General features: G+C 44.6%; 1 protein-coding gene across 3 annotated transcripts in view; it reads right to left on the bottom strand.

The window, feature by feature from the left end:
* Positions 1 to 12185, bottom strand: part of DYRK1A (dual specificity tyrosine phosphorylation regulated kinase 1A) — a 67154-nt gene that overhangs the window by 15899 nt on the left and 39070 nt on the right. For 2 of the 3 annotated variants that reach the window (XM_085080328.1, XM_085080244.1), the window contains exon 3: positions 1241 to 1446. In XM_085080328.1, the coding sequence (XP_084936454.1) occupies positions 1241 to 1446 (206 nt within the window). Of the gene's footprint in view, positions 1 to 1240; positions 1447 to 11882; positions 11991 to 12185 lie in introns of those variants that run through there. The other variant, XM_085080413.1, reaches the window with a different exon arrangement.

Here is a 12185-nt window from a genome sequence, read left to right as displayed (position 1 = left end):
CAGATTTCCTCTTCCTACTGATTGGCTCTCAGGAGAGTAAAGCCACCCTTGGCCAGCTCCCTTTCACTCTGCCCAGCCATGAGAGATCTCCAAATGCTGGCATCCCACATCCTGGCACTTGGCTTCACCATCCTCATCCTCTCTAATCCTTTCCCATTCCTGCAAAAGTGTCTTCCTACAGCACCAGAGTAGCTCTTGATGGTCGTGGAGACTTTTCTACCTAAAACATCTTGACTCTGGGAGCAGCAAAACACCATCAGCATTCTCTTTAGTGAGACATTCCTCATCAAGCTACACCAAATTTTCAAGTTCTGACTAACAGGCTTCTGGATTTTAACCTCTGAACTGATCTGTCCTTATGTCTCTACAACTGAGCTGTGGAATTTTTAAAAAAACAACAGAATTCCCACTTCTCCAGTGCAAGAGCAGCTCTTGTGGCTACTAGCACTCTGAGCTGGGGAGGTCTTTCAGCAGTTCTACCTACTCAAGCAAGATACCTTTTGTGCAAACTTCTATATTCCAAATACACCAACCTGCAACTCTGCTTTAAAAAACTGTCCATTAGAATAAGTAATAAAGCAATCAGATGCTAACAAACAGCACAAAAGTTTAAAAAGATAATTATTTTTAAAAGAGATTTTACCTCTCTCCACTTGGATAATCTCTCCCTTTATTTAAAAAAAATGTTACAAGTAGAATAATCATGGTAAGTATGTTCCAGAAGTTTAGCAACAACTTCAGAAACTTGTTTTTGAAGTTATTGTGTATCTATATATAGAGAGAATGTAAGTATCTTTAAGTATATAGTTATATATTAACTCCATTCTTGTAGAGTCAGGAGTTAATTAGTTAAAGAAAACCCTACAAAAATAAATGCCCTGATCCTGTAATTTATGGTTGTATAATATGCAGATGGAGAGGGACTGGGGACAAGGGCTGCAGGGACAGGACAGGGAGAATGAAGCTGAAGGAAGGCAGGGAGAGATGGGATCTTGGGAATTAGGAATTGTTCCCTGGCAGGGTGGGGAGGCCCTGGGATGGAATTGCCAGAGAAGCTGTGGCTGCCCCTGGATCCCTGGCAGTGTCCAAGGCCAGGTTGGAGCAGCCTGGGACAGTGGAAGGTGTCCCTGCCATGGCAGGGGGTGGAAAAAAATGCTATTTAAGGTCCCTTCCAACCCAAGTGATTGCACAATTCCCCATGTCAAGCACTCCCAATGGCCAAGGAGCCCTCGGGCCATACCTGGTTAGTCAGTGGGAGTGGCTGCTCGAGCTGCTCAGCGTAGGATAAGGCCGAGACCTGCTGGTCACTGATGTTCTGCTGCCGCCGGTCACTGTACTGCTGATGCGAATGGGACATCTGTCCAGCCATCTGAAGGCCAGCAGCATGGAATGAAAACGATGGTGCAAGCCGAACAGATGAAGGTTTGCATGCTGAAGTCTCTCCTCCTGCAAAGACAAGGGGAGGTTAAGCAGGTGAGGGGTTGAAAACACTGTGGTCAGATTTGTGGATTCTGGAGCTTGGTGGCACTGAGAGGTTGTCACATAGGGGAGATTCCATGGGGAATGATGGCAGAAATCATCCTCAGGGAAAGGGGCTGGACAGGAAGGATGGACAAGGGACTTCTCACCAGGAAGGGTTTTAAACTGACAGAGCTCAGGGTTGGATGGGATATTGGGAATTAGGAATTGTTCCCTGGGAGGGTGGGGAGGCCCTGGGATGGAATTCCCAGAGAAGCTGTGGCTGCCCCTGGATCCCTGGCAGTGCCCAAGGCCAGGCCAGAACAATCTGGTCTGGTGGAAGTTTCCCTGCCTGTTGGAACTTGATCTTTAAAGTTCCCTTCCAACCCAAACCATTCCGTGACTCTAATCCTGAGCATCCCTTTTCTCACATCCCCACCTGTGTGTCATAACTCAGTCAGAAATTGACAGGGGTTATTACAAACATGAATTTTGTGTATGGATTCTACAAAAGCCATAAGAACACAAAAGTTCTGCCTTTCAGGGTTGCTCCCTGCAACTTTCTGGACTGCCTGTACCAAAAGAGAAGCAAATCCAGTGTCCAGCCTCAGCAACTCATCTTTGGGATATGATTTAGGGGTGATGATGGTGGTGTTGGGGTGCTGGTGGGACTGGATGATCCCAAAGGGCTCCTGGTGGCTCTGTGAATCCCTGATTCCCTGTCCTTCATGTTTTTGCCTCCCTACAAAGTGCAGCAAACAAAGAGCAGCTGCAACCCGAAAGCAAAATTATCACTAAAGATTAAATTTAGAAGGAAGGTGTTAAACAGTCAAGCACTTGACCAGCAAAGGGAAATCCCCACTTCCTTTACAGTCCAAACCGTGCAAGAAAATACAAGCACTAGAAAACATTAGGTGAATATAGCCAAGATGTGGCTTCCTTAAAAATAATTATGTCAAAAGAAAGTTAAAATATTGTAATTTATACTGTGCCATTGACTCATGACCTATCAGGGCAACAGATGAAATGCATGGATGAAATCAAACACCATTTCACATTGATCATATTAAGATATTAACCATTTGAAGCTCCCATTGCACAGAAAATTACTTTAACTCCTCTGCAAAATGTCCATTAAAAACTGAGAATCAGAGTTAATCTTCCATCTCTACAACTTGGTGAATTTAGTGAACATTTCCTTTTCAGGATTCACCGAACACTCTTGTAAGAATGGCTGAACATATGTAAGACATCATCCAGTATCTCTACTTTCTGCTCTTTTAATTTCTGAGGTTCTGCTTAACCTGAAAAAAAAATCATAATCTCACTTAGCAACATCATGGTGACTGAAGTAAAAGTCAAAACAATATTTAAATCAGAGAGTCAAAAATACCACTAATTCTGAAGTGTAGAGCCAGTTACTTTTAAAGGTTTAGATCTTGTATTTTTTTACCCCAGGCCACAGGTATCTAACAGACAGAAACCTGGCCAATTACATAACTTAATAAAAACAAATTTTATCTTAAAAAATTCTGCCCTTCCATGTGTTCCTAAAAAAGCTGAAAGCTCAGATATATAAGCCCAAAAATCCTAGCACTGTGGGGTTCTCATCTACAGTTTGACTTCATAGGATCTTCTGACACTCCAAAAATCACAACAAATCTGAGGAGAAGGTGAATAATGCACTACAGACATTTAAAATAAAGTAAAAAAGAAAAGGAAAAGAGTGTTAGAAGTATAATTATGGCCCAAAACAACAGCTGTAATTTGATGTTTTGGTTCAGCTCTAAACTTTTTATGCTTGTAGACCTTTTCCTCCCAAGTCCACCTGCATCCAAATCCATGAATTTTATTCTTTTAGTTTAAAATTATTTGCAATTTGCTGTTTGTGACTGAGAAAGAGATCCCTGTTGGCTCGGAGGGGAGTCACACCCCAAATGTGACACCACAAATCTGTGCCCAACAAAAACCTTCTCCTAAAGCAGAACCACAAATGGTTCCACAGCAAATCCCAGGAAAAGGGACATGACTAGAGCCTGACCAGTGGGATGACGTGAAGGGTGACAAGCAGATGGATGGGAATTGCCCAACTCATCCCTGTTTTCCAATCCCAAATGGAAAAGGGTTTTAGTCATCCCCTAAAGGAGACTGACCTCACCCACGTCAGCAAGAAGCAACAAGCACCTGGGTCACAAGTTGAGGCCCTGGAAGCACAAGGAGCAGCAGCCAAGTCATTCCCTCTTTCCAACTTGTCCCTGTCCCTGTCCCTGCAGGGATGGCACTGGAGCTGCTGCTGGAAGCAATCCTGCCCACAACACAAACAAGTCCCACTCAGCTCTGGGCTCTGATGAAATCCCTGCCCTTGCCACATCCCAGACTTTGCTCCTGACACCTGCAATCCTATCCCAGGACATCTAATCCCCAGAGAACACTCCTAGAAACACCCAGTGACACGGCAGGAAGGAAGGGGGGGAGAAAGAAGGACTGGTTAGAATAGAAATCTTGACCTCCTTTAGTTTTAGGTCGAGGAGTCGCTCCAGAAATAGGGACATTTGTGCACAGCCATTAATTGAGGCTCACAAAGCCTCTGGTGGCTCAGAGATTGCTTTTTGGTTTATCTGGAGAGCTCCAGACAGCCAAAAAAGTCAGGGATCTGCTGACCACCAGGGCAGGAATCAAATCCACTGGCACTTGTTACCACATCCAGAACTTCCACAGGACAGGAATATCTATGGAACAAGGTGTAGTCAATCATCAATTTTCCTCTCTAACCACTGCAAGTTCAAGTGATCACACCTTGTAAAGCACCTTGGGAAGAAAATGAAATTAAAAAACCCCAAAACATATGCCAAGCATGAAGCACATTAAGGGAAGAGATTATGGATTGGGAGTGGGTAGAATTATCTTACAAATAGGCCTTACCTAATGTTAGTTCAGGGAAGGCATAAAAATACCCACCTTGATGTGTATTTGCACTCCAAAGAGGCTCACAGCTCAGAACTATCTGAAAATAGACACACTGCAAAAATGGATTCCCTCATCATAAAGAAGAAGGTTTATTTCTTTAGAGCATCATCTCAACACAGTGGAGGAAGCTCAAGAATAATATTTATTTCTTTGGTGAGGATGGAAAATACTTTTGTCATTCAAAATAGCTGTGTTTTAAATGGAATATTTTATAATAGATATTTTGGGGCTTCCCTATCCCTGGATGAGGCCTCTGAGCAACCTGGGAAAGTGGAAGTTATCCCTGCCCACAGCAGGAGGTGGGACTGGAGAAATTTAAGGTCCCTTCCAACCCAAACCTTTCTGTGACTCTATGATTTATCCAAGCAACAAAGACATTATCAACTCCACGCATAAAAATATTTGAGATGGTGGTTATTGAGGAGTCATAAATTAACTACAACTGGTGCAATATTGGAAAAGTTTGTTTAAAATTTTGCGTAGATTTTTAAGAACTCAATGCATTTTTTCAAGATTCAGTTGAATCTTGAATCTCATCCATTTGAGATCCTGTTATTCCCCTTTTGACATCACTCCACAGAACTCATTCAGACATTAAACCTCCTCCCCAAAAAAGTACCTTAAGGTCACCAGGTGGTAAAACACATCCCCAGCTCTCTCAGCCACAGCAAGGCACAAACAAAGAGCTGCAGGTGACCCTGGGACCCCAACAGGGGAGAAATACAGAAAAAATGTGTGGATTGTGGCCAAAGCCCAACTGGCCACAGGACTGGGCAACCAGTCCCCAAAGGTCTCTTGCAGCCTCAAGGTTTCCATGTTTCTGTGCCACAAAAGTCAGCATGAAGTGACAGATTTCTCTCTGGATCAGGAGTTGTTAGAGCAGCTCCTCTGTTGGGTAGGACTGCACCTGAAAATCCCAACAGCAATTCCAAGGTTTCTTTGCATTCCCATCACCCAGCTCATTAAAGATACACTTTGCTTCTCAAAGTATCTTTGTGACTCTCTTTGTCCCTCTGTCACACTTCTACCCAAGTGTTCTACTGAGTTATATTCACAGTGAAAGAGAAAAGAGGAGGCAAAGTCAGACAAAAATCATTAGAGCATTAAAAAAGTGACATTTCCTTAATATGTCTTCATACTCCTCACCTCACAATTCAAAATCAGCCCAAAGAAAGGACAATTGTGACAGTTTGAACCCTGTGAGGGATGCAAGTTTGCCTTGAGGACTGACAGAAGCATCTCCCAAGTACAGCACATCTTGGTTCCATGGCACTGAGATAGAGAATTATCTTGCTGATAACAGAATCTTTGCAAAAGCCTTAAAAACACTTCCCTGCCTACTGATTCTGGTGCAAGATCAAGCATGTAAAAGCAGTGAAAGCCCCATCAGCATTTATTTCATACTTCTAAAAGTTTAAATGCAGTAATTCTGCAAGTTTAAAGTGTCCAAGGCCAGGCTGGCCAGAGCTTGGAGCAATGTGGGACAGTGGGAGGTTCTCCTGCACATGGCAGGGGGTTGGAATTACATGATCTTTAAGGTTCCTTCCAACCCAAACCACTGCATGAACTCAGGCTGAAGTGTCAAACTTCCTCTGCACAACTCATTTCCCATTCTCCTGGCCTTGCTACAAGTTTTCTTCCTTTTCTTCAACATTTTCCCCTGAAGATCATTGCTTTGACCAGAAATGTTTTGAGTTTCTTTCCCCTCATCTCCCCCCTGTCCCATTCTCCCTTTCCACGTTTGGGTTGTTCAGCCATGAGCAGATATTCCCTCTATTCCCTCTCAGGGATACATTGGCAGCTGAGTGAGAACCTGCCAGAGAATAAAAGTGTGAAGTGTCTCGTTGCCCACAAAGGCTGTTCTCCTTTCCACACTCACAGCTCAAGAGCTTGTGGGGCCACACCACAGACCAGCTAGGTGCTTCTGGCTGCACAGGACTGCCTCAGACTTCAAATCTTTTTATTTCTAATCCCTGCTAAGCCACCACAGGTGAAGGCAAGCACTTCTCGTTGCTTTATTCTGTGTTTACATCAGTGAATGTGAAAACAGCCCCATGACCCTCTAAGAAAATGCTGATGTGAGGGTTTTTTTTCTTTTTTTTTCTTTTTTTTTCTTTTTTTTTTTTTTGCAAAAGTTAATTGTTTTGCAGAGTCCTGCTCAACTTTGTTTTTCAAAATCTCTGCTTGGCAAAGCTCTGAGCATCCATGAGCATTGTGACACCTCAGGTACTGACTGTGCCTGTAAGGAGAAATTAGCAACACACATTTGTATCCTGAGAACTCTGTGTTCAAATAAACCCACACTGCAGATGAGTTAGATGAGTTAGACCCAGCAGAGTTCTGCCCGAGCATCACAAATGTCAACCACAGGGGATTGGTGAGTTTGGAACAATCATCTTTCAAGCAATGAGCAAATGCCAACCTGAACTCTGAGTGAACTTGTGCAGCCCTGCTCTGCCCATTGTCCCCAAGCACGGGGCTTGGAGGGACTGCATGAGAACCTGGGGGTGCAGAGAGCTCAGGCTGCTTGGTCTGGAGTGAGAAAAGCTGAGAGAACTCAGGGAAAAGCTGAGAGAACTCAGGGAACAAAGGGAAATTACCTGCAGCAGCTACTGGAGAACAATCCTGTTATAAATATCCCACAGGAGTTGCTCCTCTGGAGGAACTTTATTATTGTGGGGGAATTATTAAGAATGGCTACTGCAGAAGTTATCCTACAATAACTATTCAGCCAACTTCCCTGTACAGAAATGCCAGAAATGCTTTCCTTCAGAGCAGAATGAAGCCCTAAACTTAGAAACAACCCCCTCTCCAATCCCATTCATAGCCCAACACACCCACAGATTCGATTCCTCCTTCTCCTGTTCTTCCCTACTGGACAAGAGCAGGGAGAGCACAGTGCTCAGCAGGTGACATAAAACTCCTGGGTGGCACCTTTCCCATCCTGGAGAAAAAGTAGGCCAAGCCTAGTTTCTGCTGGGGCAGGAGGTGGACTTTGGGAAGGACTTGTGGTCTGTGGTTTCTCTGCAATCAGAGGACATGAGTTCCCTTTCCTGGAGAATAACTGGGGCTCAGACCTGAAAGGCTGTGGGAAGTTTCTGTAGCAGAAGGACTGAAAGCTGCTGCTTGTCGTAATTCTCCCACTAGAAGAGAAGGAAGTTTCTAAAATTCATTTAATCCACTGGCAACACTATATAAATCTGTGTTTCATTAACTTCTAAATATTACTTTGAGTACACTCCGGAGAATCTTAGAACTCAGAAAATGTTGTGAAAGTGAAACCACTTTTTTTTTTTTAATAAATGAAGCCCAAGGTTGCCAAAGTTCTCAGCTAAAACCTACAGGAAACACAAGTGCTTTTAACTTTCAAAGTCAAAATTAAGCTCTGTGAGACCTCTGCTTTTACATTTCTGCCCTGGAGAAGCAGCTTCTTGCAAGCACAGCTAAAAAACACCTGAAATTCCACAAGGAAACAGGGAGAACTGAACCTATGGATAGTCCTGCAAAGGACTGAATGGAGTGAAAAACCACTGAAATGAAGAGTACTGTGCCCAGAAATCAGGGAAGGCCAGAATCCTTCCCCAGCTTTAATTCAGTGCCTCCATGTCAATAAGTTATGATTCTGTTTGGCTCCATGAATGCCCTGTTTGTTTTAGGGGGCAGAATGGAAGCAGAGCTCCCTGAATAGGTGGTCACACAATAGATCTTTTTATTTGCATTGTGTTTAACATAATATCCCTTGACACTCTTCAGGCTGTGCTCCAAATAAAATTATTCCTGTCTGCATATACATTCTATAGAGTGGTCATTGTTTTTGCATCCTTGGAATTCACAAACAATCATTTCCTTCTGCAGCATTCTGGATTTTCTCCTGTTCTGCAGAAAAAACATCGAGACATGGGATAAACACAAAAAGGCTCCATAATTCAGATTTTTTGTATATTCAGGACTTTACAAAGACAAGGAACACATCCTAGCAGGTAAATCTCTGTTTTACAGAGCTCCACAGAGGAGCAGCTTTACAGGTTAGGTAAAAAAAGCTCCTTTTTGACACACTGCCCTCATGTGATCCTCCAAGAGAGGATATCCCAGGATTTAGAGAGGAAACATTCTCAACTGTGCATCTGTACACACAGCAATAGAGTTATTACTGAGGGTTTTCCCTTTTCCTGATGCACAGCTGAAGTTCTTCCCAAGTTTTCCTGCCACACTGGAACTCTGTCCAACTCCTCAGGAGCACTGGTCAAACTCAAGTACTTTGGCTGATGATTCACCCCAACGTGTGTTTATTTATTTTATGACAAATGAGTGAGTGAAACAATATCTCAGCAGTCAATACTTTACTACTGAATATTTAATGAGCTGTATTTCAAGAAGAGGCCTAACATTTGCTTGCAAACTGAAAAACAAAAATTATTCAAATCCTCCTTTTCCGGAGGTTACCAATGCTGGTGAAAATGTGCCAAGACTGAGATTCTGAGGCTTCTTTTTTCTCTCCCCCTACAAATTTATGGGCATTTTATGCTTTTATGCAATTATTCTAAGGTTTATAATTTTTCTAAGTGAATGAATAGCCTGCCATTTAAATAGAGGGAATATAAAGGAAAGGGGAAAATGGAGATAAACATTTTTTATGATCACGGTGAAAGTCCAACGAATCACAGAAACAATAATGTTGGAAAATACCTCCAAGATCATCAAGTCCAACCTTTGACCAAACAAACATAACAGCTCTTAAAGCAGAAATTAAGGCTGAGGTGTGAATATTATTCCAAACACAGGTTTTCCAACAATTACTTAACTCCAACTACCTCTGCATATTTCATCTTGCTCAAAGACCCACCTGTCCCTCAGTTCCCAGTGAAAACCACAAATACAAACAGAAATCAGAAATTTCTGTCAAATTCAGTGAATAAGGAGAAAAACTATAATCCATGGTCATCTACTACAACAGAAATTTAGTGATACAAAGTTTAGGCTGACATTATTTTATCCCTTAAACATGATACAAAAGAACCTCTAAACTCATTCTTCTGAAAGCTTCAGCAAACTCTGAGTACACAGAATTTGTATCTAATCTAAGTTTTTAACTTCTAGAAATCATCAAGTTTCCCTATGAAAAGGTTGGCTTCATTCAAGAGAGATTAAATTTCCTTCTGCTGAACCTGAAGTTTTCTGAAGGGTTTAGAAAACAGTCAAAAAATTAGAATTCCACCACAGTAAAAAATAGATTAAACCAAAAATCTGCTGGTGACAGGAATTTTCACCATGACTAGCAAATGCCAGGTGGTATCAAACCTCAGATACGCATTGATACTTATGCTAAAGGGAAGCAAAAAAAAGGAGAAAATAACATGGAATGTATCTGGATTTACTCAGTTAAATAATTCATTATCCTTACAGTCAGTTTTACTGAGTTGGATGGAGAGAATGTGAGCAGTTATGGAAAGAAAACCCAGGAATTGGACACTAAGGAAGACAGAAGGAACAGGACTGAAGAAGGTAAAGTGATCCATGACTGAACAGGAAAAAAAGCTGGTTGGGAAAGCAGGGAAAGAAAAAAAAGGAACAGATACAGAAGCAGATTTAAGCAACAGAATATATTTTAAGATCAGATTCCCCAATATTCTTAGGCAGGGATGATATTTAGGACAGAAAAAAGCCTGGACTCAACTTACAGCTGAGGAGGGGCTTGGTTTGTGGTGTGGGTTTGTCTGGGGATGGGGAGGAGGGCGATGTCAATATCCCATTTTTGAAAGGGGTGTTCCAGAAATAGATGGTTCTAAAGAATAAGATTCAGACCCTGATCTTGGACAGTGAGAAGGGAAGAGGGGGATGCAAATACCCCAGTTTTGAAAGGTGTGTGTTTATGTTCCAGAAATACATGGTTCTGAAGAGTAAGATTCAGATCCTGATCTGATCCAGAGAGAAGAGGGCTGTAAATACCGCAATTTTGAAAGGTGAGTGTATGCATTACAGAACTAGATGGTTCTGAAGAATAAGATTGAGACCCTGATCTCCGATAGCAAGAAGGGAGGAGGGGGACGTAAAAACCCTATTTTCAAAAGGTGTGTGTATATGTTCCAGAAGCAGATGGTTCTAAAGAGTAAGATTGAGACCCTGATCTCAGACACAGAGAAGGGGGATGTGAAAAACCCATTTTGAAGGGTGAGGGTGTGCATGTCCCAGAAATAGATGGTTCTGAAGACTGAGATCCTGGTCTCGGACAGCGAGGAGGGGCTGATACGCCAGGCGAGTGTATCAGCGTTCCACAGCCGCGCTTTCTGCGGCAACCTGGCTACTTTAGGGCACTTTAATTTTAAAAAATAGAACAAAAACTAGGAGGCCAAGCAGCAGGAAGGCTGAGTCGCGGGTGCCCTGGGCCGGAGCAGCGCAGGCCCGGCTCCTGACGGCGCAGGCCGCTCTGTGTGCTGTGCTGTGCTGTACTGCGCTGCGCTGCGCTGTGTGTGAGGGAAGCCTTTCCCGGCGCTCCCCTCAGCGCATCCCCGCCTGCCTCGGCGCCCCAGCAACAGCGCCTCATTAGCATAGCCCACCCCGGGCCGCGCCGCGCCATTGGCCCGCGGCCCCGCGGAGCCGGCCAATGGCGGCGCGCTATGCAAATGCGGGCGCGCAGTTGCCAGGGCAGAGCTGGCGCGCGGCGGCCAATGGGCGCGGGCTCCATAAACAAGGAGCGCGATTGAGCTTTGTCACATTCGCCGGGCGCTGTTAACACTTTCCAGTTTAGGGCGAAATTAGCTCCATCTCCCGAGGATCAGGCTCATGTTCTACATTTCACCCCCACAGCAAGGGCAGGGCGGCGCAGCCATGATACACGGGATTACGGATAAACGCGCCCGCGTTAGGATTTCGCCCGGCCGGCTCCGGGACGCCTTCTGCAGGGCTGGGGATGCAGAGATCCCCCAACGCTGCTCGGCCGGCTGGAATTCTTCCCAGCGCTTTAAAAAGCTCCAAAGTTCCCTGTCGCTGCCTTAGGCAGGTCACCTCCTAAAATTACTGTGTCAGGCTGCTCCTGTCCTTCCCTTTTTCCTTCCCTTTTTGCCAGGATATGAATTTATGTTTCGTTGGTTTGGGTTTAACCCTAAAGACAGAACATCCTTTATTATTATTCTTATTCTAATTCACCCCCCCACCGCCAGATTTCAAGCAAATGAAATTACAGCTCATTCCGCCGCCGCTGCTAACGACTGAACGGGAGCGAAGCTGAAGCATCCTACGAGAAATAAGCAGATTTTTTTTTTCTTTTTGGACCGATTATAAAGAAAAAAAAATATATAAAGATAATCTGACAGCATCTTGGTGTCTCAGTGCCTGTGCCGGTGTGAATCCATCACTGACCAGCACTGCTCGCAGGGCTGCTGGGGAGATCCCCCTTCCCACGCGCACGGCTGCGGATGTGGAAACGCGGCGGCTGGAAATGCAAAGAGTGACAGACTTACTCTGGAAGCCCCCGCCTGTCCCTCGAGCAGCACTGTCCCCTCTCTACGCCGTGGCGGCCGCAGCGATGCCGGGCATGTTTTACTGCACTTTGCCGAGCCCGGCAGCGCTGTGCCAGCGCCGCTGCGAGTCACTCACCTGCGAACGGGGCGGGGGGTGCTTCCTGTTCTCCGGGGCTCCGGGAAGGTGCCATCGGCCGGGGGACAAGGCACGGAGGGCAGGGGAGCCGTGGGGACACTGGGGATCGGTGGGGACACCGCTCTGCTCTCGTCCCTGCTCACCTGGGCCGTGGGGAAACGGGGGAG

Source organism: Lichenostomus cassidix, chromosome 1 (assembly GCF_008360975.1).
Source record: "Lichenostomus cassidix isolate B80296 chromosome 1, HeHo_3.0, whole genome shotgun sequence".
Taxonomy (NCBI): domain Eukaryota; kingdom Metazoa; phylum Chordata; class Aves; order Passeriformes; family Meliphagidae; genus Lichenostomus; species Lichenostomus cassidix.
Note: the sequence above shows the minus strand (reverse complement) of the source record. Positions and strands in the feature narration are given on the sequence as shown.